The sequence below is a fragment of the Capricornis sumatraensis genome, chromosome 11, assembly GCF_032405125.1.
Source record: "Capricornis sumatraensis isolate serow.1 chromosome 11, serow.2, whole genome shotgun sequence".
Taxonomy (NCBI): domain Eukaryota; kingdom Metazoa; phylum Chordata; class Mammalia; order Artiodactyla; family Bovidae; genus Capricornis; species Capricornis sumatraensis.
In genome coordinates, this window is record NC_091079.1 from 88,304,754 (window position 1) to 88,330,854 (window position 26,101).

At 39.1% G+C, this 26,101-nt stretch overlaps 1 protein-coding gene across 1 annotated transcript in view; it reads right to left on the reverse strand.

Moving 5' to 3' along the window:
- Positions 1-747: 747 nt before the first annotated feature.
- Positions 748-26,101, reverse strand: part of INTS8 (integrator complex subunit 8) — a 45,855-nt gene continuing 20,501 nt past the window's right edge. The window contains exons 13-27 of the mRNA XM_068983509.1: positions 25,702-25,835; positions 24,049-24,159; positions 20,930-21,131; positions 17,949-18,070; positions 13,595-13,779; positions 13,174-13,207; positions 12,350-12,406; positions 12,196-12,257; positions 9,239-9,357; positions 7,865-7,968; positions 7,062-7,112; positions 4,714-4,787; positions 4,575-4,639; positions 4,364-4,407; positions 748-891 (exon numbers count right to left, since the gene is read on the reverse strand). Of these exons, the coding sequence (XP_068839610.1) occupies positions 775-891; positions 4,364-4,407; positions 4,575-4,639; positions 4,714-4,787; positions 7,062-7,112; positions 7,865-7,968; positions 9,239-9,357; positions 12,196-12,257; positions 12,350-12,406; positions 13,174-13,207; positions 13,595-13,779; positions 17,949-18,070; positions 20,930-21,131; positions 24,049-24,159; positions 25,702-25,835 (1,481 nt within the window). The 3' untranslated portion in view covers positions 748-774. The remainder of the gene's footprint in view (positions 892-4,363; positions 4,408-4,574; positions 4,640-4,713; positions 4,788-7,061; positions 7,113-7,864; positions 7,969-9,238; positions 9,358-12,195; positions 12,258-12,349; positions 12,407-13,173; positions 13,208-13,594; positions 13,780-17,948; positions 18,071-20,929; positions 21,132-24,048; positions 24,160-25,701; positions 25,836-26,101) is intronic.

Genomic DNA, 26,101 nt, shown 5'->3' on the forward strand with positions numbered 1-26,101 from the left:
AGCTTAGATGAACATGGTGTTTAAACTGTACTCTGAACAGTGGGAATACCAAAGAAATTATAAACAAGATAAATGCTGTGGCTCCTACTTGGGGCTTTGACATAAAGGTTGCTTTATAATAACTCTTTGTACATCACAATTGGGGCAAAAAACTTAAGTACCCTTTCGAGCTATTTATATGAGAAAGTCACTTTATTACTCTTAAAAAAAATCTTTAGGGTTATCTTAATTTAGTGTGACTAAGGCTTTATTTATATTTGCAAAACTGCTAAGGTCCTTTTTAAATTCTTACATTATGAGTTAAGGACAGTGTCAAAGTGATAAAACTTAACACTTGACCTAAACTTCTATTTTCTTAAGGCAGAAAAGCAGTAAATGTATACTGACTCCTAGAAATCTATTTATTAAAAAAAAAAAGCAACAAAACCTTGACATAAGAACTTACTGTATATAGCTACTCTTACATAAACTAGTTTTTTTAAAAATGAAATGTCAGCCTCACAAGTAGATTAGAAAATTATGCTAGATTTACTAGTTTATTGTTGTTGAACATGTGACTCTTTTTCCTTTGAAGAAATTATAAATTTAAGCTATTGTTATGGTATGAAGTCTTCTGTATAGTTTTCATTTTTAAACTAATATGTTTCAGTATTCTGTCTGAAAAGAAAACGCCACTAAATATGTACATATGTATTATATAAACTTAATCTTTTAATACTGTTTATTTTTAGCCCATCATTTAAAAAATAAAAGTTAAAAATTGTAACTAACTGCTTAAAAGTAAAGTTTCGCCATTGCTTGGAGAAACTTTTTTTTCCTTCTCTGCGCTGCCAGCTGTAACACTTCTTCTGGGTTGCTTGCATTCAGTTCTGTCTGGCCGATGGCTTTGATCTTCCAAAACAGAAAAGTGATGTTGTTAGAGGTCTGGTAAAAAACAAAGCTTTGCTAGTATACATAATATAAAACTACCTACTTGCTAACAACGATAACTGAACCTCTAATTGTAGATGCTAAGAGGTGTAGAAGAAATTAACATAAAGACTGGAAGCACTCAAGGAAAAGACCAATTACCACAGTTTGTGGAATTATCTTCAGAATATTAAGTAAATTCATTTAAGTTTTATCTGACTAAAAATATCGCTAAATAAAGCCTGCATGTAATCTGACACATTTTTAAAAGATTCTAAAAAATAATTCAAAAAAATAAAAATTCATGTTTGGGGGCTTCACTTTTTATATATGTAAAAATAGCTAGTTGCTCAGCACTAAATATAGTGACCCATCTCTTTAATGATTAGAAAGAAATACTTCAGCCTGATAAAAATCTATAGTAGCATTCTGCCATGGAATGTTTTGTGAGAGCATGTTTTAAGATCTTAAAATTACCTTTAAAGAAGTTCTAAGATTTTTTTTTTAAAAAAACAAGAGACTATTTGAAAGGTAGCCTGAAGGAAGCTAAGACTATTCGAAATGATCATCAGGTTAGTGGGTAGGAGGACTTGCTGATAATGCTATTTCAATATGAAAGAATCCATGTGAAAAAACCTTGTAGTGGGGAATAACCAGAGTTATTTCAAACAAAATATCCTGAAGACAACTGGCTAAAAAAGTCCAAAGTATAAGACAAATTGGACAGAGAACAAACTTATGGATAACGGTGTGTGGGGGGGATTAATTTCGAGATTGGGACTGACATATATACACTACTACATATTTGAAAAAAAAAACAAACCTACTGAATAGCAAAGAAACTACTCAGTGCTCTGTGATGACCTAAATGGAAAAGAAATCTAAAAAAGAGGGAATACACATATAACCGACTGACTCTTGTACAGCAGACTAACGCAACACTGTAAAGCAATTATATCCCAATAAAAATTTTAAAAAGACAGAAATTGGAATAGGAGGCAGATATTTGAGAGAAATAACACACCCTAAGTGGGTAGTGGTCAAAACCGTAAGTGAATGAGGTTACCTAGGGAGAATGAAGGACCATCATGAAATACCCAAGGACTAACTTCTTGACAAAAACCCAAGTTTCAGGGTAGATAGGGAAATATCCACAAAGAAAAGGCTGAAGAGTCAGGGAGTTAATGATGTCAAGGAAGCCAAAGGAATAAAGAATTTCAAGGAAGGAAGGTGTAAACAATAGAATAAAGACTGAAAAGTATTCACTGCCTTTGGCATTTGGTGTCCCTTGAAAACAGTGGGGGACAGGAGAAATCAAACTGGGTAAAAGAGCTTCAAAAAACTAGGCAGAGGGGACAGAAAGAGGTAGAGGCACAGTCAAGAGAAGTTTTTATTAAGGATGAAATAGTTCTTAGGTTTAACAGGAGTGCTTGACAATATAAGAGGGGAGATAACCAACTGGAAGGGATAGAATGACTGAAGGGATAGAATCAAAAGCATAAAAATGTATCTTCATAAAGGAGTAGCATCAACATACTGAGTCCAGCTGGCGATTGTTTCAAAGGTGAAAAGTAGGGATCTGAAACAGGAATTTGAAGCTGGCGCTCACAAGGCCGTAACTCCCAAGGACACTTTCACAAGGACAGGAACTGATCAGTCTTTTTTCCTTGTCTACTTCAAACACAAGGAAGTTACTGAAAATGGGAAAAGGAGAGAAACCTAAAATATTCCCTAAAAAGAAGGCAGACCACTGACTACTGGCAGGTGGACACAGGAAATCAGGGGCCAACTAAGGCTGCAGGCCATGGAGTACACAAGCCAGTATGTGCTGTACTCCAGGCCAGTAGGAAAGAAGGCAAGTTGGGAAAGGGCTGACAGTCTGGGGACTTGGTCATGAAACTTGAACATCTCATGATCATGAGAAATATGAAAGTCAAGAGGTAAGAAAGGGACAGATTACTGGCAGAGAGATCTTAATAGAGCAATTCTGTCAAAAAGGCCTGGCTATGGATACTGGAGGCTGATGAATAAGGTGACAATGAAACCTGGAATGCTGGGGAGCTGGGTAAGTCGATTATACATCTTTTGATGCAGGCAGAGGAACAACTAGGTTAGCGTTTAGATGAGCTAACAAGGAGGTAGGTTTAAGCTTCCAAGAAGGGGCTTAAAAAATTATAAAAGTAGAGGTAATCTGGATATCTCATCAGGGTACTGAGAAATTTTCAGCATTACCTTCCAACCCTGGTTAAGTTGTAAACGAAAGAGCGAGCAGCTTCCAATAAAGTGGAACTGGCACAACATACTCTTGTCTCTTTCTCTCTTTTTAAAGATGCTGTTGTCACTCTGTCACCTCTAAGTAATGGCCATAGAGTTTAGTCCAAATAGGAAGCTTTAAAATATCAACAACCTCAGATACACAGATGATACCATTCTAATGGCAGAAAGTGAAGAGGAACTAGATGGCCTCTTGACGAGGGTGAAAGAGGAGAGTGAAAAAGCCAGCTTAAAATTCAACATTCAAAAAACTACTATCAACACCCGATCCCAGCACTTTAGGGCAAACAGAAGGGGAAAATATGGAAGCAGTGAAATTTCATTTTCTTGGGCTCCAAAATTACTGTGGATGGTGACTGCAGCCATGAAATTAAAAGACCCCTGCTTCTTGGGAAGAAAGCTATGACAAACCTGGGCAATGTATTAAAAAGCAGAGACATCACTTTGCCAACAGCCAAAGGTGTGGTTTTTCCATAGTCACATATGGATGTGAGAGGTGGACCATAAAGAAGGCTGAGTGCTGAAGAACTGATGCTTTCAAATTGTGGTGTTGGGGAAGACTCTTGAGAGTCCCCTGGACAGCAAGGAGATCAAACCAGTCAATCCTAAAGGAAATCAACCCTGAATATTCATTGGAATGATGCTGAAGCTCTAATACTTTGGCCAGCTGATGGGAAGAACCAACTCATTAGAAAAGACCCTGATGCTGGGAAAGACTGACGACAAAAGGAAAAGGGGGCAGCAGAGGATCAGATGGTTGGATTGGGACATGAACTTGAGCAAATTCCAGGAGACAGTGAAGGACAGAGAAGCCTGGCATGCTGCAGTCCATGGGGCCGCAAAGAGTGGGACACAACTCAGCAACTGAACAACAGCAAAGTAATGATTTCTAAAATGGTGACATCTGAGGAGAAACCTGAGCAAAGTTAAAAAAGAATGTTCCTGAAAGAGAAAATCTTACAGACACTTCGGTGGTCAATGTTCTTGGCATGCTCAGAGAATGGCAGGGGTACTGGTGCAGCAAGACTTAGCAAAGGGGAGTCAAGTGACTAGCTAGCGGTCAGGCCACTCTCGACCTCACAGACCATGTGAGGGCACCAACACTGTATGAGACAAGAAATGGTTTAGTATCAGGGAAATTAAGTGCATCACTGAAGAATCAAAGCACAAAACAACTTACTGCAATTTGTCTTTTATCTGTTTCTCCTCTTTTATGATGAAGATCTAAATGAATCAGTTAAGAATAATAAATTTAATACTATGACATACCATGATATAGAGTCTCTGTTCTGTTCTTCATTTTTTATTTAGAAAATACACGATATTAAATACTTTAATTTACAGAAAATGAACTGTTCTAGTAACACACACATATGTTAATGAAAGGATACAAGTCAAATATTCCAAAATGGTAACATCCCATATGTAGTCATAGTAGGAATCCATTGCATCATGACTGAAAAACAGAATTCAGTTATTTCATCTTCCTTAAGCAGAAAATTTCACCTCTATTATAAAAACCATTCATACCTGTTTTGTTCCTGCAGTGATTTAAAGGCTGTTTTGTAGTCAATCTCTCTGAGGAACTGACATAAAATTGCCACCTACATAAACAAAGAATTAAAAATGGTTTCACATACTGAACTTATGGTTGCTGTGGAGAAGAGATAGTTAGGGATTTAGGGGAGGTAATACACACTGCTGTATTTAAAATGGATAACTAACAAGGACCTATTATATAGCACATGGAACTCTGCTCGATGGTACGAGCCAGTCTGGATGGGTGGGGGCTTTAGGGGAGAATATATGTATAGCTGAGTCCCTTCACTGTTCACCTGAAACTACCACAACACTGTTAATCAGCTATACGCCAATACAAAATAAAAAGGTTAAAGTTTGGGGAAAAAATAAAAGTAAAAAAGGTTTCATGTAATTAGTGTCAACAGTGACTCCCGGTTTTGCAGGGATAGTTTTTAATGACTCTTATGATCAGAACGTGTGCTTTGTCACTCAGTCGTGTCCAGCTCTTGGTGACCCCATGGTCTGTAGCCTGTCAGGCTCTTTCCATGGGATCCTCCAGGCAAGAATACTAGAGTGGGTTGCCATGCCCTCCTCCAGGGGACATTCCCAACCCAGGGATTGAATCCTGCTCTCCTGCAACGCAGGCGGATTCTTTACCCTCTGAGCCACCAGGGAAGCTCTATGTCAGGAATATATTCTCTAACTTAAGAGGCCTTGCAGATCAGGCTGAATGAATCAGCTCGTATGTATGGAATCCATCCAATTTTAATGGTAAAAATCCTTACACGTGTCTGTCTGCCCAATATTTTCTTCACCAGTAACTTAAATCATAAAATTTTTAGAGCTTTACTTGAATGAGAGGCTGGCAAAAAGCCGGTTTAGAAAAGCAAAGGGAATGGAAAACTGACAAAAGTGTTAAATGTTCAAGGACATACATCCAATGGATATTCATCCAATTAGGCCTTTCACAGCTGGCAAGTACAGAAGCTCATTTTGGCAAAATGTAAGCTGCCAGTCTGCTTAAGATTAAAGACAGATCCATTTCAACCAGGTATGTAGGTCATAATGCTGATCTCTTTCTTAAATATTTATAGAAATTTTAAAATTATTATTCACACACCAAAATATGAACCCTTTCAGAGTATAAAATTCAGTGGTTTCTACTATATTCACAAAATTGTACAACCATCACCACTATCTAATTCCAAAACATTTCATTCCCCTACCCCAGGGGAAAAACTCCATATCCATTAGCAGTCGCTCTCCAGTTCCCTCCTACCTCCTCTCCCAGTCTCTGACAACCACTAACCTACATTGACTCTACAGATTTCCTTATTCTGGACATTTCATATAAAGGGGATCATACAAAACAAGCTTTTTGTATCTGGCTGTTTTTTCACTCAACATAAAACTTACAGGATTCATCTCTGTTGTAGCATATATCAGTACTTCATCCCTTTTCATGGCTGAATAATATTCCACTATATAAATGTACCAGATTTTGTTTATCCATTCATCAGCAGATGAGCATTTGGGTTGTTTCCACTTTTGTCTATTATGAATAATGAATGTGCTGTGTTATAAACATTTCACATATAAATTCTTTTGTGGACATATGTTTTCAGTTTTGTTGGTTATATACTCATGAGTGAAACTGCTGGGTCATATGGTAGGGAATTTGATGTTTACTTTCTTGAGCAGGCAGCAAACTGTTTTCCAAAAAGGCTGCCCCACTGCATATTCCTACCAGCCACATGAAGGTTCTAATTTCTCCACAGCTTCACCAATACTTGTTTCTGTCTTTCGATCACTGTCTCTTCATACATGTGAAGTGATATCTCATTGTGGTATTGATTTACATTTCCCTGATGATTAATATGGAACTTCTCTGGTGTCTCAGATGGTAAAGAATTTGCCTGCAATGCAAGAGACCCAGGTTCAATCCCTGGGTCAGGAAGACCACTGGGGAAGGCCATGGTTATCTACTCCAGTATTCTTGCCTAGAGAATCCCATGGAGAGAGGAGCCTGGCAAGCTAGAGTCCATGGGGTCACAGAGTCAGACATGACTGAGAGACTAACCCACACACAGTGATTAACGCACATATCTACTCTTAAATATTAGACATACTTGAGAATGGCTTTTCTAAGGTTCAAAGGCCAATGTTTTGTAACCCACACTTTCATTTCGGTTAAAATTCTGTAAACTATTAAAAAAAATTTAAAGATCATGCCAAATTCTTAAATGCCATAAATTTAAGGAATTATGACATGGAAAATACTTCCCAGTGCAATGCCTTGTATTTACTATAAACTCTAACTTACAAGACAAAAGACCATCATAATTTTATAAACTAACCTGTGTGTGGCAATTCAGCAAAGAACAGCACTTTATCATTCGTTTTATTACCTATAAAAACAAAATTCTGATTACTTTAAAAAACTAATTGATAACAATTGTAACAACTGTTCCACTCTGACGTGGGATGTCAACCATCAGGTAGGCTGTACATGTGCAAGGATGGGAAAAATAGAACTCTATTATTTTTCACTCAATTTTGTTGTGAATCTAAAACTGCTCTAAAAAATAGAACTTCTAATTTTAAAAACCTAATTATTAAAATATTTTAAATCCTACTTTAAGTCATTATTGTTAAGTATTAAAAATGCCATTTATTACATTATGATATTGGAAGCCTAAGCAGTAGAGCATATTGGGAGAAAATAAGTAAAATTTGAGATTGAAGAGACAGAATCAACATTAAAGGTTGAGTGGATATTGGTGGAAGGATTAGAAAAGAAAAGAGGATGACACTCAGGGTTTATGCTTGGTCAACTTAAAGGGCAAAACAAAGTTGACAGATACTTCACTGGGGGTTTACGTTTTTGTTCTGGTGTGGGAAGGTCATTAGGAGGAGAGACTGGCAGAGTAAGATGCTGAACCAGCCGTGGAGAGGTTGAGTTTGAGGTGTTTGAGGAAATCAAATCAGCAATGGCTGTGGGCACTGGAACCATGAAGGTGGTCTGACCTAGAGCAATCAATCCATTTGGGAGTTACCACCAGATTTATGGAAACGAAGAAACTCAGGCAAAAAGAGGCCCAGGAAAAAGAATGTTTTCAGACACTTAAGAAGCAAGCAAGCGCACAACAACAATTTTTACCTGGTCTGTATAAACATCTGGGGGCACAGCCTTGTTAAAGAAATCAGAGCACACAGCTCCTGCCTGGAGGTAATAGTGAAGAGCCGCTGAATACTGATTTGTTGCTTGAAGCAGAAAACAGAGATAAAGATTATCTGTCATTAAATATGCAGCTAAAAAGACAGGGCCTCTTTTGTGAAGGGTCAGGTATTATTACTTCATGTGTGACAAAGTAGATTCAAACCACAGACCTAGGGGCAACACTTAGCCAGGGCAAGAATGAGAAAAATTGGCTTTATTATTTCAACCACTTTAAAGAAGCCCTACATAGACTGTTTTCTTCTAAGACTGATTAGCCAAAATTTTACCTCAGATTCCTTGTCAAACTTACTAGTTCAGAACTTAGTATTTGGAGGCATTTATTTCCCAAATGCTTATACTAGAAACAGACCTTATTTTTCTGAGATAGTTTAGAATCAGAAAATTTACTCTGAATAAAGATATTAAGATCCTGAAAATAAATTCTTTGTGGGGCTAGGGTAACCACAAGCATTAAAACTGGCAATCATTGGGCTTCCCTGGTGGTCCAGTAGTTAAGATTCAGCCTTGCAATAGTGCAGGGGACACCAGCTGCATCCCGGATCCAGAAGATCCCACATGCCTGGGGGTGACTATGCCCAGGCACCACACCCACTGAGCCTGAGCTCTGGCACCTGCGGGTCACAGCGACCGAGTCCAGTGCAGCAACCACTGAAGCCCCCAGGCTCTGGAGCCTGTGCCGGTACAAGGGAAGCCTGCGCGTGGCAACTGGAGAGCAGCCTCCGCTCTTTGCAAACAGAGAAAAGCCCTCAAACGGCAACGAGACCCAGCACAGCCAAAAATAAAGACATATTTGTTAACTGGCCATTGTTTGTTTCAAAAATAATCCGGAAGAGAGCAGGATGATGTAGGTGAGGGTACAGATGAAGTAAGACTGGCCCTGAGTTGACTGCTGCTAAAACTGGGTGGCCACACATCTCTTCCCATGAACACAAATAATTATCAAGTCCCTGGACGTAGTCAGAACCTTTAAAATAGCAATTCTGCAAACTAAACTTTAACCTCCTAAGAATGTTTTACCAACTTTTCAGATGATCACTTACTATGGGAAAAAACAAACAAACAGAAAAAAGGCGGTCAACATAAAATTAAAAACATCTGAATCAAAGACTCAGAAAAATGCATACATTTAACAGTAACAATTATTCTCAATTTCATCTTGGAAGAAGATTTAGAGAATGTCAGAAACAAGACTCAAGTTTAATAAAGTACTGTAATAGTAAGTGTAACATATTTATTTTCACTTCTAAAAGAGTTACAAACACAAAACACAAAGCAGTGATACATGTCACTTACCAAAATAAATGTCCGCCTGAATAATTAACCAGGAGTGGTTGTTTGGGTTTACACTGAGGGCATACCGAACTAGCTCTTTCACTGTGATCGCTACAGCTTCAAAATCCACTGACTGGAGGCTACAGGAAAGACAATAAACATAATTCAGGAGTCAACTTCACAAATCCATACACACATTTATTAAAACAAACAAACAGAAGAGTCAAACTTTAAGTGATCATAAATACAATGCTAAATATTACTAGCAGTAAATATTTTAAAACTATCAAAACAACTTAATTGGAGGACATGTGATCAGCTAACTTTTTATATGGGGCTGAAAACAATCTGATTTTTGTTTCCTTTCCCCAAAATGCCAAAGAAGGTAAACTAGGCCACTCTAAGAGTATCTTTAAACATTTTACAATGTAAAGCACAAAAAGGTGATATGATATAACCCTATCTCCACTCTTTATGCATAACTTACACGCAATAAAATTATAAGGAGATACACTGATAAAAATTTTCCAAATGATTTTTAAGTTCTATTATCTAGAGAAAGCTACAGAAAACAAGGGTTCAAACACCAACAATACTGCTATATGTGGCCTTAAATCCATCCTGTGGCTTCTTCTGAGAGTAACTAACTCCTTTGGATTAGATGTTTCACTGGGGTAGGGGCAAGATCTGGCAAGTGTCATCTCGGCAATGCATTTGGAAGCAATGAAGAATCCAAAAAACCAGAGGGGAACGGGGCCAGCTGCTCTGAGCCCGGTTAAACCTGGAAATTCCGAGACACAGAATAAGATGACAAAAAAAAAAAGAATAAGATGACAGAAGTGTGAGGATAAAAGCCAGGCCAGCACCCAGGAAACACAATCACAGCTCCTACGGAAGCAGTGAGACCCCACAGTAGGGAAAACAGGCTTTTGATTCAGAAGCGTACCACAGTTCAAGTCCCGGCTCTATCATTTACGAGATGAACTTGGACAAGGACAATCTCTGTTGCCCTGAGGAGCTAAATTTTACCATAATTCACCACTGTTCCCAGTGTAGTGGGAAAGTATCGTGGTGCTACTAGAAAACACCCAACTGCTTGTTTACAACTTATTTATTTTTGGCTGCACTAGGGCTTCATTTTTGCAAGTGGGCTTTATTTAGCTGCAGGGCGCGGGAATTGCTCTGGAGTCGAGGTGCGCGGGCTTCTCGTTGTGCTGGCTTCTCTTGCTGCCTCTTGCAGGCCCTAGAGCACACAGGCTTTCAGCAGTTGCAGCTCGCAGGCTCAGTAGTTTTGGCACACCAGCTTAGTTGCCCTTGGCATGAGGGATCTTCTGGGACCAAGGAACCTTGTCCCGTGCAATGGCAGGCAGATTCTTAACCAGTGGATCACCAGGGAACTCCCTGCGCTAAGTCACTTCAGTCGTGTCCGGCTCTTTGCGACCACACGGACTGAGCCTGCCAAGCTCCTCTGTCCATGGGATTCTCCAGGCAAGATCACTGGAGTGGACTGCCATGCCCTCCTCCAGAGGATCTTCCCAACCCAGGGGTCAAACCCACGTCTCCTGCAGCTCCTGCACTGCAGGTACATTCCTTACCACTGGGCCACCAGGGAAGCCTAAAACTAATTTATTTACAATTATTTAAATAAGTTAAGGGCTTCCTTGGTGGCTCAGAGGGTAAAGAATCTGCCTGCAATGCGGGAGACCTGGGTTGCAGGAGACCTGGTAAGTGGACAGGCTGGGCCTCAAGCTCTCCGAGCCTGGCTCGGAACCTCTATGACAAGCCACTGCCTCAGTTATAAACACACACTGAAAAAAAGGAATCAGTACTTTATAATCTGAACTTAGGCTGAAGAAGTAACACCTAAGACTTACTACAACCAAAGGCAAATGGGGATTTCCCTAGTGCCCCAAAGCAGGGGACATGGGTTCAATCCCTGGTTGGGGAGCTAAGACCCCACATACCACAGCATAACTAAACCCCCACACCACAACTGGTGAGCCCGCGGGCTCTGGAGCCCACACTGCAACCAGAGCCCCCTCACCACCACTGGAGAAAGCCTGTGCACAATGAAGACTCAGCACAGTCAAAAAAAAAAAAAAAAGGCAAAATGATCTCTACCTGATTAATGGACTATTATTTTACAAATTTTACATAAAAAATCTGCAGTTATTCGCTTCAGGAAGCATGGTGCTGCTTTGGGAACCAAGCCTCGTAAGTGGAGCCAAGGGTCACTCACACTTTGGGTCTTCCAAAATCCCTGTCTGAGAGAGCTTCCCATTTCTGAGACTGTTTACCTACCTACTACAATCTTTTCTTCTTCAGAGATGCCTTTATTAACAGCAATAAAATATGGCCTAGATTTCTGTGCCTGCCCTTCAGGCACAAAGAAGATGACTAGGGGCTAGGGGAGAAAAGGAAGAGTCATTTCTGTGAGGAAACAAATGGGCTCACCTGAGTAAGAAGCTGGCGTCTGTGGGAAAAGAAAAATGTAAACGGTTTCTTCTTCCACAAAAGGAAGAACACTATCTTCTCCCCTTAGTTGTCCGCCTCTTACTGTGGTTCTCAGGTGATAAAAGGAAGAGAGAAGCGTTCTTAAAGTAACTAAAGAATTTCTTAAGGTAACGAAAAAGAGTTGGGGACCTCTGTCAATCAGTATTAGAAAAACCAGGTAGAACGTCATCCTTTTATTAGCCTCCATTTTCTAATTCCACCACTGACAAATCGGGACTGCTGAGAGACTGTTTAGATTCAACCTAAGGCTAGTGCACTTCAGCTCTTACTTAGCTATGCCTGATGCTTAATTTTTAGGAAGATCATTACTGTAATAGAGAAATATGAAGTTGCTATAGTCGCAACAAACTGCAGCCTTTTAATCAAGTTATTCAAGGTTATCTATATCAGTCTGGATAGTTTATATATATATATACACATATATATAAACAATTTAATAAAATGTAAGCTATAATACTTCTTACTTGGGGATGGAGGATGGCCAGATAGAAATATGTTCAGCTGTAATATCATTCACAATGTCCTCCTTATTAAAAAAAAAAAAGAAAAAAAAAAGAGTGTGATTTAAAAAGAACTTTCTTTCAAAAAAATTTTTAGATGAAATTATGAAATACTGACCCGAACGTTATGAAGTTTCACAAAGAGTGACAAAATAATAGTCAAAACCAATGGTTCCTATGAGAAAGAAAACAAAGAATCCTTAAATATTATATATATCTTAATATTTCTCTATCAGCCTCAAGGATACCAAGTACTTTCCTTCAAAAGATTCTTACCCTTTTGAAAGTTATCACCTGCTTTAGTTAGGAGTACACTAGAGATTAACATTATTCTTAATCTCATGAAAGAAACCACAACACACAATTTACAAAAAAATGACCAAATTTAGGTGTCTGTCCTCCCACGTCTTTTGAAATTGAATTAAAAGAACTCCTTCCCATTAGTACTTCCAGCTACCTCTAAAAAAAAATTGCCTTTTTATTCCTCAAACTAATATTCAGGGACTTTCCTGGTGGTCCAGTGGTTAAGACTCCATGCTTCCACTGCAGGGGGCGCAGGTTTGATCCCTGGTGGGAGAATGAAGATCCCACAAGCTGTGTGGCACAGCTGTTTATAGAATGGAATTTAAAGAGCGGAATCTATGTCCAATAAACAAATATGATATTAATCCTATGAAAAAGTTAGGATTCAGACATCCAGCCCTATTACAAAGACTTCTTTACAACTTAAAAATACCTACTCTACTCACTAAAACAGAGTAAGGTAAATACAAAATAAACTTCTCCATCCAGACTATCCCATCCTCAAAAAAAATGATCACCAAAGATAAAAAGCACATTAACAGATTACTTAAATAATCAGCATTTTAACACTCAATAATTTTTTTTATCATATCCTCAGAAATCAGCAATAGTAGTTAGACCCACTTTTATAAAACTTACCCTTAATCTTTTGAGGAAAGAAAGCAGTTCACTCCTACAAAGACACAAATTTTTGTATATACATTTAATACCAGAAATTCAAAATAAAAACAGGAAAGTAGATTCTAGCTGAAGCTCTAGTCCTAACTTTTCAGTTCTGCACGTACAGAAGAGTGTAATATCCTATTGTTATACTAACCTAATAAAATGTCTTTCCTGTTTTAATTACATGTGACATCTTCAGTACTATCCAACCAGACACTGTCGATAGGGAATACACAGATATTTCCTAAGTTGGTGCTATTAGACAAGTCCATCCGAGATCAGCACCAAAGAATTCTTACATTGTCCATTTTTATGATACACAAGGATAATGACAGACGTTCTTAAAATAGTACAAAATAGTATAAATAACTTAAAAAATAAACTGATAGAAACGTACCGATACATTATACCTAATGTAGATTCCCTCTGCTTTATTAAACTAACTCTGCCATCATTTCCTCGTTTGTGTTGACTGGACACACTACAGATCTGGACCACAACTTCCCAAAGGTCTTTAGCAGTCCGTCTACTTTCCTTAGGGCCTGGAAGTTCTTTGCACGTAGCTGCTAAAAGCTGTCCAAGCTATAACAGGAAAAACAGAAAACACACAGAAGACAATCTGTAATGTCATACATGCTGTTTCTATTACTGAGGAACATCTAAAGAAAGATCGAAACTGCCCGCACACACGAAGCAGGGTTATCTGATGCTGGCCTCTATCTGACCACTGGGGAATTCAGAGCTCACTGTCCACTGACAGATCTGAATCAGATCTGGGAAGAGGATCCTCTGGTTCCACCACATTACAAACCTTGTTTCTAAACAACCAGTCTAAGGAGAACAAAAACAGCATAGTCTAATGAGGATAAAAGTGAAGCAAGGCAAGAGACATGCTATTAAGTGGGGGAAAAAAGTTGCTAAATACACTTACTATGATCCCACTTGGGAAAAAAAAGAAGCCTGTAATGGAATATATACAGGACAGTGTTACCTGTAAAAGCCCAGAGATAGATTAAAACAGTGCTTAAATTTCACTCACACGCACACATTATTTTTTTTTTATGAAAAAAATGAGGAAAAAATATAGACACTGAAGTTGGCAGAACAGAAGAACAAGATTTAGAGCAACTTTTCTCTAAGGAAATGGTAGCGACTGGGGATGTAACTACTGTTGATGTGAGGAGGCAGAATTAAGGAAGCACAGATTACTAAAAGGGACTGATCTGAACAAAGGCAGCCTTCAGGACCTAAGGTGGCGAAGGATCCAGAATGAACCCTGGCAAAAGTGCAGGAGCATCAGGAATCACCGTGAGGACGGGGCTGGGAGCGCGCTGGCACCACAGACAGGCTGGAGGGCAGGCCAGGAAGGAGAGGCTCCCGCTCCGTAAGAGGCTGGCAGGCTCGGTCCAAGCCAGGCCTTTTCCTACACCATTGCGACCTAAGTGAGCACCAACCTCTCCTCCTCCTCCCACCAGCCAGCCTCCTATAATCCAAGTGCCCATCAACGCTGTACATTTTCCTAGACTACACTACCCCCACCCTGATCCGTGAGACAGGCTGGACAGTTTTTACTATTTCGAAAGGTCTTTAGTCACATGCTTAAAAGCTTCTTTCCTTTTCATGATAAGCGGATATTTAAAGAAATATGTAACAGAATGGAAAATAAAATCGATTTAAATCATTTACTGTTTCACTACCCAGGGATAATGACTATTAATACCCTTCCAGACTCTTCCCTATACATGTGTATTAATATTCCACATGAAATTCAAAGTCTGAAAGGTGCTCTACTCTGTATAATTTTTAATACACATCCCACACTCTAGACTTATTTCTCTACTTTCTCCTCTATGCTAACAAGGGAACAAGGGGCCAGCTAAGGAAGGAGGCACACAAAACCCTAACCCAGATGAGACAATGAGACGCCTGAGTGGCCCTGCAGCAAGGACAGAGGGGGAAGTGCAGGAAGCAGGGGCTAACCGGGCCCAGGGTGAGGTAACCAACAGCACAGCCTTCTGCACTGTGGGCCCTAAAAAACACCCAAACAACCTCTCGGGTGCACGGCTCCACCGAACTCACTGCTAAGATGAACAAAGAGAGAAGCTACAGAAGCATCTTAATACCAAGCCACCATTCTCAGTGGACATGACCATCTTGAGACAAAACGGTTCTCGCATCTGAGGGCTTACTAAAGCCTAAGGGACTGCTGGGCATAATCAGAAAAACTCCCTAAATATGAGGAACTCCCATCTCACAAAGTTGACTAAAAACACAGATATAATCCAAAGTCTGAAATTACAAAGAGAAGGATAATTCAGAGACAACAATATATTTTTATGAACAATCAGGAAGAAAACAAAAAAGGAGGGAAAACCAAAAAAACCAATAAGTCTCCAAAAGGCTGAAATAAAATGAGCTCAGTTCTTCAAAGGACATACATGAAATAAGAAAGAAGAAACAAATAACTGAAGACAAATGTAAAAAACTAGTACAATCTTGCAAGGTTCCCAGATACCCATCAATTTAAGGGACTATGTACTAAAGATGAGATGAGGGCAGATAAGAACAACAAAAGGTAATACAAGCATTAAGAAAAGAATAAGGGTGTCCCTGGTGGTCCAGAAGTTAAGAATCTGCCTTGCAATGCAGGGGATACAGGTATGATCCCTGGTCAGGGGCGATCCCACGGGCCGCAGGGCACCTAAGCCCACGAGCTGCAACTACGGAAGCCGTGCGCCCTTGAACGTGTGCTCTGCAGCAAAAGGAGCTGCCACGGTGAGAAGCCCCCTGTCGTCACAGCCAGAGAAATCCCAAGGGCAGCGGCAAAGATAAATAACTAAGCATTTTTACAAAAGAACAAAGAAACTTGGGATGAGATGCATACATTAAAAGTCTTAAATCATAAAACTTCTTTTTTTTAAACTGTAAGACCAGAAAGGGAGAAAAGCTCACTGCTTCTTTACGGCAAACACAGAATTAACAAATGAAAGATTTGTTTCCTTAGGGAAAACATCTCCATAGTTTTCAAGTTCTCTGCACACAGAAGTACTTTCAGTGGTACAGGAGATACAATTAAGAAAGAAAAATAAACAACATACCATCAATTCACTGAATGAATTCTTTCACATGGAAATAATTACTAATAACAAACATGCACACTAATAAGGGGGCGTCCAGTGGTAAAGAATCCACCTGCCAATGCAGGAGACATAAGAGACTCGGGTTCGATCCCTGGGTTGGGAAGATCCCCTGGAGGAGGGCAAGGCAACCCACTCCAGTATTCTTGCCTGGAGAATCCCCATGGACAGAGGAGCCCGGCGGGCTACAGTCCATAGAGTCACAAAGAGTCAGACACAACTAAAGCGACTTTGCAAGCACACTAATAAGAATCAGGTATCAACTTAAGAAAGTTTAACAGGCTTTGAGGAAGGGTAAGGAGTACGTCAAGGCTGTATATTGTCACCCTGCTTACTTAACTTATATGCAGAGTAAATCATGAGAAACGCTCGACTGGAAGAAGCACAAGCTGGAATCAAGATTGCCGGGAGGAATATCAATAACCTCAGATATGCAGATGACACCACCCTTATGGCAGAAAGTGAAGAGGAACTAAAGAGCCTCTTGATGAAAGTGAAAAGAGAAGAGTGAAAAAGTTGGCTTAAAGCTCAACATTCAGAAAACAAAGATCATGGCATCTGGTCCTGTCATTTCATGGGAAATAGATGGGGAAACAGTGGAAACAGTGTCAGACTTTATTTTTTTTGGGCTCCAAAATCACTGCAGATGGTAACTGCAGCCATGAAATTAAAAGACGCTTACTCCTTGGAAGAAAAGTTATGACCACCCTAGATAGCATATTCAAAAGCAGAGACATTACTTTGCCAACAAAGGTCCGCCTAGTCAAGGCTATGGTTTTCCCAGTGGTCATGTATGGATGTGAGAGTTGGACTATGAAAAAAGCTGAGCACCAAAGAATTGATGCTTCTGAACTGTGGTGTTGGAAAAGACTCTTGAGAGTCCCTTGGACTGCAAGGAGATCCAACCAGTCCATTCTGAAGGAGATCAGCCCTGGGTGTTCATTGGAAGGAAGATGCTAAAGCTGAAACTCCAATACTTCGGCCACCTCATGCGAAGAGCTGACTCACTGGAAAAGACCCTGATGCTGGGAGGGATTGGGGGCAGGAGGAGAAGGGGACGACAGAGGATGAGATGGCTGGATGGCATCACCGACTCGATGGACATGAGTTTGGGTGAACTCCGGGAGTTGGTGATGGACAGAGAGGCCTGGCGTGCTGAGATTCATGAGGCTGCAAAGAGTGGACACGACTGAGCGACTGAACTGAACTGAAGGTGCTCACATGGAAATGGCTGCAGTTCATCCCTGGAGGCTCCTTCAGTTCCACCCCGGGTACTCCAGAACGAAAGTCACAGTCTGACTACATCAATCAAAGCAAGAAAAACTAACTAACTTTTCACTAGTTTAGGATTATACCAAAATGTCTGTTAACTAAATAATTTTTGCTTAAATTTTCATAACTATATGGTACTAGAAAAAAAAACATTAAGAGAGGGCAAACTCAAGTGCCTTAATTATCAAAAACTATACTCTTACCTGCAAACCAATAGGTATTTGTTCACACTTATATTCAATCTTAGAAACTGGACAAGTTACCTAAGGAGTATAGATCTAAAGAAACTCGTCCAATAATCCCACCCTAATAATTCTTTTATTTAGATTAAACATGAATTACCTTCACAAACGGATTACTCTGGAGTAGAAATGCAGGAACTTGCAGAGTAAGGTATTCATTTTCCCTCCAGTTTAACATAAAAGCCACACACTCCTCAGAAATAACTTGACGAAAAGGAATATCTAAAAAGCAAAGAAGAAAGTAGTTAGAATTACTACCATAACATTAAAAGAACAAAGCAAATAGTTGCTCAGATTCCAGTTGAGTAAATGAAAAACAATAGTTACAGACGAAAAAAACAGAAAAACTCTTAACGTTTTATACTTTTCTTCTAGAATTTCCACTACTAATCAGCAAAATTCTCTACTGATAACACCTTAAGATGCCTAATACTCTACTATAGAAGTGCAGGAGTTGGTATCTAGTCTCTACAAATTTATCATTTAAATGTGTGGAGAATAACCACACAAACAAAACAAATATATGATGGTACAGTATAACCTTCTAGCATATTTAGAGTGCAGAAATGGGTAAACTACGCATTAAACCTGCATATTTCTTTAAATATTTTTCATTTTTAATAGTTATTCTGAGGAAAGCATGATAAATATGCATGACACAAATCATTTACTCATTCAAAAAATATTACACCAGCAACAATTTTAAATAAAGATATGAGGAAAAAAGGCACTCAGAACTGTTTGACAATTATTTCCTTTGAAATAAATATAATATTAAATACACTTGAATTTTTATAGCTCAAAGTATATAATAGTCAGGTTTTAATGTATTTCAAGAAAGAGAAAAAGAAACCCACTGAATACTAAATAACAATGTTGACACTTAAAATGGGGAGAACTAGATTTTTCAGTCTTTCTAAAAGTCTGTACCTGTGGCTATTTGTATAATACCTCACTTTAATCCAAAAAGCAATTGGAAACAACAAAAAAGAGGCATAGGAACACAGAAAAATTAATAAGAATACACTCTTTGCATTGTCTTTTTAAAGAAGGAATGAAGACAGAAGCAAATTTAATATCCCAGTGCACAACATTTCACTGTGCATTGCTCACTATGCACTCTGCCAAAGGAAAGCCAGACAGCACCTGGCTCCAAGGCTTCCTTTTTCACTGGTCACTTCTCATTAGAGAGTCCACAACTGTTCTTAGAGAAGAATTAGCATCTAGAGTGGGGATCAATCATTTTCTCATTCTTCCTAACAGTACATCCTTTCCCTTCTCATTTCCAACACTGTTCACAACACAAACTATGGGAAAAACAGATGAACATTCAGTAAGTCAACGGAGGGAAGGAAGGAAGGATGAAGGGAAGGAAAAGTATGTGAACCCCAAACTGTTCAAATGACAAGGTAGCACAGAGAGACTGTAATTATATGAAGGCGTTTCCAATCATTTCAAAGAGTAAAGGCACAGGGTTAAGCTGGACTGATGAGTTCAAAACACACTTTTGTCTCCTACTTCATGGCCAAATTCTTTAACCTTTGTTTCTTGATTTACAAAACAGGGATAATTAAAGAGGCAGCTACTTCACAGAGACGCCGTGAGGACTAAATCAGTTATGTACTAAGTTCTAATGTCAGACATATAGTTAGCACCACTCAATAGATGTTAGGATTTCTAAAACTCTTTTTGCTTTTCATTTCAGAGAAATCACGTATGAAAAACCAATCTTCAACCTTTAAAAAGAAAACACTCTGTTGACAGTATATATTAATTAAATCAATTCTTATTAAGACTGAAGGGCACTGACATATTAAAACTCAAAGGAATTCTATCTCTAGAGTGCTAAAAAGTTGTAATGTCTTTAAGAAAACACAATGTTATTAACAATTAATTCAAAAGACCCCAGAAAACCAGCAGCCATTTGTTTGCACACATTATTACACCTTTGCACACATTATTAGCACCTTGATATTTCTACAACATAAATTTTACTGTTTATAATATTAAATGTGTACAGTATGATTGAAATGCTCTAAATATTATTAAAATATGTAAAATTAAGAAACTTCTTAAAGCAAGATTATATGTAACAGAGATGATAAGTCTTATTTAAGCCCCTTTTCATAAGACATTTTTGGACCGGCCAAACCTGTTCCTAAAGTGAGCACAAGTGAGTTTCTGACCCACTGGCAATCATTTTGAGGGCTGTCTATGGCAGCAATGAGGAAATAAACCTTCAACATGCAGCTTCAAGGACATTTTGATTCTTCTAACAGAATATCTTAAAACTGCAATATAATTTCTATAGTGTGCTGAGAGGTGTCCCCTCAGAATTTATGTCCACCTGAAACCTCAGAAGGTGATCGTACTCAGAAACTGGGTCTTTGAAGATGTGTTAATTAAAATGAAGTCACGTTGTATGGGGGCAGACCCTAAATCCAGTGACTGGTGCCATTACGAGAGGACAGATGGGGACAGGGATGAGGATACAGACACACACACACACACGAGAAGGCCACGTGAAAGAGACAAACCACTACACACACATACACACACACACACATACACACACACACACACGAGGCCACATGAAAGAGACAAACCACCACACACACACACACACACACACACACACACACACACACGAAGGCCACGTGAAAGAGACAAGGACGAGCAATGCAGCTGCAAGCCCAGGAATGCAAAGGCCGCTGGGAGCCACTAGAGACGACAGAGGAGCAACAGCCTTCAAAGGAAGCATGGCCCTGCAGACCCCCTGATTTCAGACATTTCATCCGACAGAGCAACAGCCTTCCAAGGAAGCATGGCCCTGCAGACCCCTGATTTCAGACATCTCATCGGAACCGTAAACAAATATATTTTCGGTACTAATATATGGCAGACCTAGAACAGTTTTCTACACTTCCCTCAATGTTCTCGAGTGAACTCCACATCTGAATTGTTTTAAAAGAAAATTTTTTCACTGATGATTAAAAAGTCCTGTAAATATTCTTTTAGAATCTTCCCCACAGTTACTTGAGTACTAAAGTCCTGAAATTTGGCTTTGTGAAAGTGTCTTACCAGGAAGCCTCATTTCCAGATATCCTCGCACCCTACTAATAAGATCAGAAGGCGGTCTCTCTCCTGACTGCCCTATTCCAGCTTCATGTGTATAAATATCCAGAAGAAGCATCTCATTCAGCATGACCTGACGAAGTTTTGGTGAGAATTCTGTCACCAACTCCAAACAAGCAGCAAATAGCTGTTTAGCATGGGCAAAGTCCTATAAAAAGAATAGCAGACTGGTCTGAATCACCTTTCCTCTGAAGTGAGAAAAATGTCTTTATAAGTAAAGAACAAAGAGAAGAATTAATTTAAATGGTGAACACTGGTTATCTCGAGCAGTGAGGCTAGATTATCACCTTTTTACTTATCACCTCTGCATTACTGACTTATTCCAATAAATATTTAATGCTTTTATATATATATATATATATTTTTTTTTTTTGGCATCACCACATGGCATGCGGGATCTTAGTTCTCCGTGGTGGTGGTGCAGATATATATGGTGGTTTAGTTGCTAAGTGATATCCAACTCTTGCGACCCTATGGACTGTAGCCCACTAGGCTCCTCTGTCCATGGGATTTGCCAGGCAAGAATTCTGGAGTGGGTTGCCACTTCCTTCTCCAGGGGGATCTTCCTGACCAGGCATCAAACGCATGCCTCCTGCGATGGAAGCATAAGTCTAAACCACTGGACCTCCAGGAAATTCCCTGTAATTTTTTAAAAACATTCAATAAACAATCAGTATAATATGCATGCTGTATTACTAAAGAAGTTTTACATAAACTGTAACAAAACTAAAAGGTTTATATAAATGTTATATACAATATACATATGTTATACAGGTATAAAATTCCATGATTAAACACCCTTCTCCACCTAAGACAGTCAGAATTACATGTTACCCCCTTCCACAAGGTTCCACATTCTAAAATTGTGCACACTACCCTATTAGCCTATGTAACTGACTAATAAATAAAACAAATAAGCTATGATCTAAGCCTGTACTATACATCATCTTCTAATTTTTCCAAAACACAGCCTTCGCTCATTCTCTCTCTCTTCACATGCTTTTATAATCTGGCTTCTATTCCTCCTGTCATGAAGAAAAAATGGCTCTTACTAAATAAAGAACCTGAATTCCAGTGAAGCTATTTTAAATCCTGAAAGATAATGCTGTGAAAGTGCTGCACTCAATATGCCAGCAAATTTGGAAAACTCAGCAGTGGCCACAGGACTGGAAAAGGTCAGTTTTCATTCCAATCCCAAAGAAAGGCAATGCCAAAGAATGCTCAAACTACCGCACAATTGCACTCATCTCACACGCTACTAAAGTAATCCTCAAAATTCTCCAAGCCAGGCTTCAGGAATACGTGAACTGTGAACTTCCTGATGTTCAAGCTAGTTTTAGGAAAGGCAGAGGAATCAGAGATCAAATTGCCAACATGGAAAAAGCAAGAGAGTTCCAGAAAAACATCTATTTCTGCTTTATTGACTATGCCAAAGCCTTTGACTGTGTGGATCACAATAAACTGTGGAAAATTCTGAGAGAGATGGGAATACCAGACCACCTGACCTGCCTCTTGAGAAATCTGTATGCAGGTCAGGAAGCAACAGTTAGAACTGGACATGGAACAACAGACTGGTTCCAAATGGGAAAAGGAGTACACCAAGGCTGGATACTGTCACCCTGCTTACTTAACTTATATGCAGAGTACATCATAAGAAACACTGGACTGGAAGAAACACAAGCTGGAATCAAGACTGCTGGGAGAAATATCAATAACTTCAGATATGCAGATGACACCACCCTTATGGCAGAAAATGAAGAGGAGCTAAAAAGCCTCTTGATTAAAGTGAAAGAGGAGAGTGAAAAAGTTGGCTTAAAGCTCAACATTCAGAAAACGAAGGTCATGGCATCCAGTCCCATCACTTCATGGGAAATAGATGGGGAAACAGTGGAAACTGTCAGACTTTGTTTTTTCTTGGGCTCCAAAATCACTGCAGATGGTGACTGCAGCCATGAAATTAAAAGACGCTTACTCCTTGGAAGAAAAGTTATGACCAACCTAGATAGCATATTCAAAAGCAGAGACATTACTTTGCTGACTAAGGTCCGTCTAGTCAAGGCTATGGTTTTTCCAGTAGTCATGTATAGTTGTGAGAGTTGGACTGTGAAGAAGGCTGAGCGCCAAAGAATTGATGCTTTTGAACTGTGGTATTGAAGAAGACTCTTGAGAGTACCTTGGACTGCAAGGAGATCCAACTAGTCCATTCTGAAGGAGATCAGCCCTGGGATTTCTTTGGAAGGAATGATGCTAAAGCTGAAACTCCAGTACTTTGGACACCTCATGCGAAGAGTTGACTCATTGGAAAAGACCCTGATGCTGGGAGGGATTGGGGGCAGGAGGAGAAGGGGAGGACAGAGAATGAGATGGCTAGATGGCATCACCGACTCGATGGCCGTGAGTCTGAGTGAACTCTGGGAGATGGTGATGGACAGGGAGGCCTGGCGTGCTGCAATTCATGGGGTCGCAAAGAGCTGGACACGACTGAGTGACTGAACTGAACTGAATGGCACACTCTACTGAGTATCTTCCAGTTTCTTAACTGGACTTAGGGGCTACAGCCCAGTACTGTCCATTCCCTCTACCTGACATCTTCCATCCCCTTAGCTGTCATGACTCCACAAGTCCGGTTCTCATACCAGACTCTTCCATGACACTGTTTCTTGGATGCAATGCTAGACACCCTAGTATATCCTCCTAGGGTGATCTATGATGATTCCCAAATCTGTATTTCCAGCCCAGACTACTTCCCAAGTGATTTTAAGGATCTTTGTTTTGTTTTTAGCTTGAAATACAATCTTTTACTAACAAATACTAAATACAAATAACAACTATTCATGTTGTCTAATTTTTTAAAAGAAATAGACAAAGCCATATGTCCAAGACCATTTTTGTACAGTTATGAGGATAAAGGAAAAAGACTAAACCAAAATGCCTTTTCAGATATCCTTTCAGACCTACAATGATGATGTTAAGATCAGAAACACAAAACTGATCCTGATTCCTGGTTTCACCCTAAACTAATAAAACATATTCTTAACCAGAGGTCAGTGTATACTTTTACTCACCTTAACAGTACTGCAGTGTAGACCTTTGGCCATTAGAATGTAAACCAAATCTCTTGTTAAATTGTCTTTAATTCCCAGGATGACACTACTATAGACAAGAGGTAACTCCCACTAGAAGAAATAAAAATACATAAACACACACACACAAAGCCAAATCTAGATAACAATTCTCCAGTAACAGTCAGCTCTATTTAATAAAATCATTCAAAGGTCATTTTTTAAAGAGAAAAGAAAATGATAGCCACAACTAACTGCTAATTAAGATGAACATATTCACTATAATAACCCAGTAATAAATAATTAAATGGATTGGAACTTTCTGAAGGATAGCCTATAGAAATAAAGACGAAATCTAGGAGTTTAGTATGTATTAATCCATATGATCCTCACAAGTTATTATTAAATAGGTACTATATCTCCATTTCACAGATGAGAAAATGGAGGCACACAGAAGTTAAATAACTTGCTGAAGACTATCCAGCTAATTAAGCAGAGCACTGGGATTCACACTCAGGTCCTTAGTACCAGAACTCTGGCTCATAACTCTTATGCTGTACACTTCGTCATCCATATAAATGAACACAAATAACGATTTCAATGCTATGGAAGCCCAACTAAGACTGAGATCAATTTTTCATTTCACTTCACTTGTACATTCAAATCCCAGAGAATACACATCAAATTTCTAGCTGCTTTTTATCACATTCAGCAGAGAGGGAGTATGCAGCTAGCTATATTAGCAACACATTCATATTATTATAGGGGCTTCCCTAGTAGCTCAGCAAGTAAAGAATCCTCCTCCAATGGTGGAGACCTGGGTTCAATCCCTGGGTCAGGAAGATCCCCTGGAGAAGGAAATGGCAACCCACTCCAGTATTCTTGCCCAGGAAATCCCATGGACAGAGGAGCCTGGTGGGCTGCAGTCCATGGGGCTGCAAAGAGCTGGGACACAATAGCATGGATGCGCTACGACTACACCTAACGAATAAGATGCACACACTAAAGGCAAACTCCCCGTATCATCACACTTTACCTTTACCTGCATCTGTGAGCTAGTTCCCTTAGCTCACAGATGCAGGTAAAGGTGAAGTATAATAATCTCTAGCTATATTCCACTGAATGCTTAAAAAGCTACTTCATTTGCACTTTCCATGCAGGAGAACTTAGACAACTTCAGAAACAGTATCTTGGCATTTTTTGGGGAGTGAGGGAGGCATTTTTAAAAAAATATCTAAAGCTAAAAATATTCTATAAACAAGTTTTAATGAGGTGATTCTAACCTGCAGGCTTCGGACTTAGAGAGGACATGAAAAAACTAAACCAAAAATACTTTGTATGGCAAGTATTAGCTACAGACTGCACAAATATACACATATTTACAGCTATACTAAAAATGCATGTAGCTGCTATAACAGCAAATGAAATATAAACTCATTTTTAGTTGTTGATTTAATATCTCTATCTATTTCATATTTTCTCTATCAGTAGATGTTCAAAATACAATGTCGTGTGAAGGTCTTTCACATTACTGATGAATTATTAACAAACAAAAGGGCTTCTTATTCTCAAAAAGGTCAAGGAACAGCTCTTCTATTAGATTACATCAGAAAACAAGGGTAATTTTCTTATCTGTTCTCAACAGAGGTTTCTTACCTTATTAGACACTGTCCAGAATTCACGCTCTGAAGTCATACCATGTAATTCAATTAAAATCTGTCGAATCCTCCATGGATCCACTGACAGTATCAGTTGATGTTCTAACTGGCCAATGGTGACACTTGCAGAGGCTAAGAAAGGAAGAAGAGATTTTCATTTAAATAATTATTTGATACGTTATTCATTCGTTACTCATTCATAATCGTGAAAATCGTGAAAACATGAGAATGGTAATTTACTGACAGAAATTGTGCATGTTTATAAACATGAGAAGTTAAAAGTCTCTCTCATCTTGAAAACTGATTTATCCAACTTAATGCAAACTATGTTTTAACTTCACTCTCATATAAAAAGCCTAACACAACTTGGATTATATCTTGCATTTATCAAAAAAGGT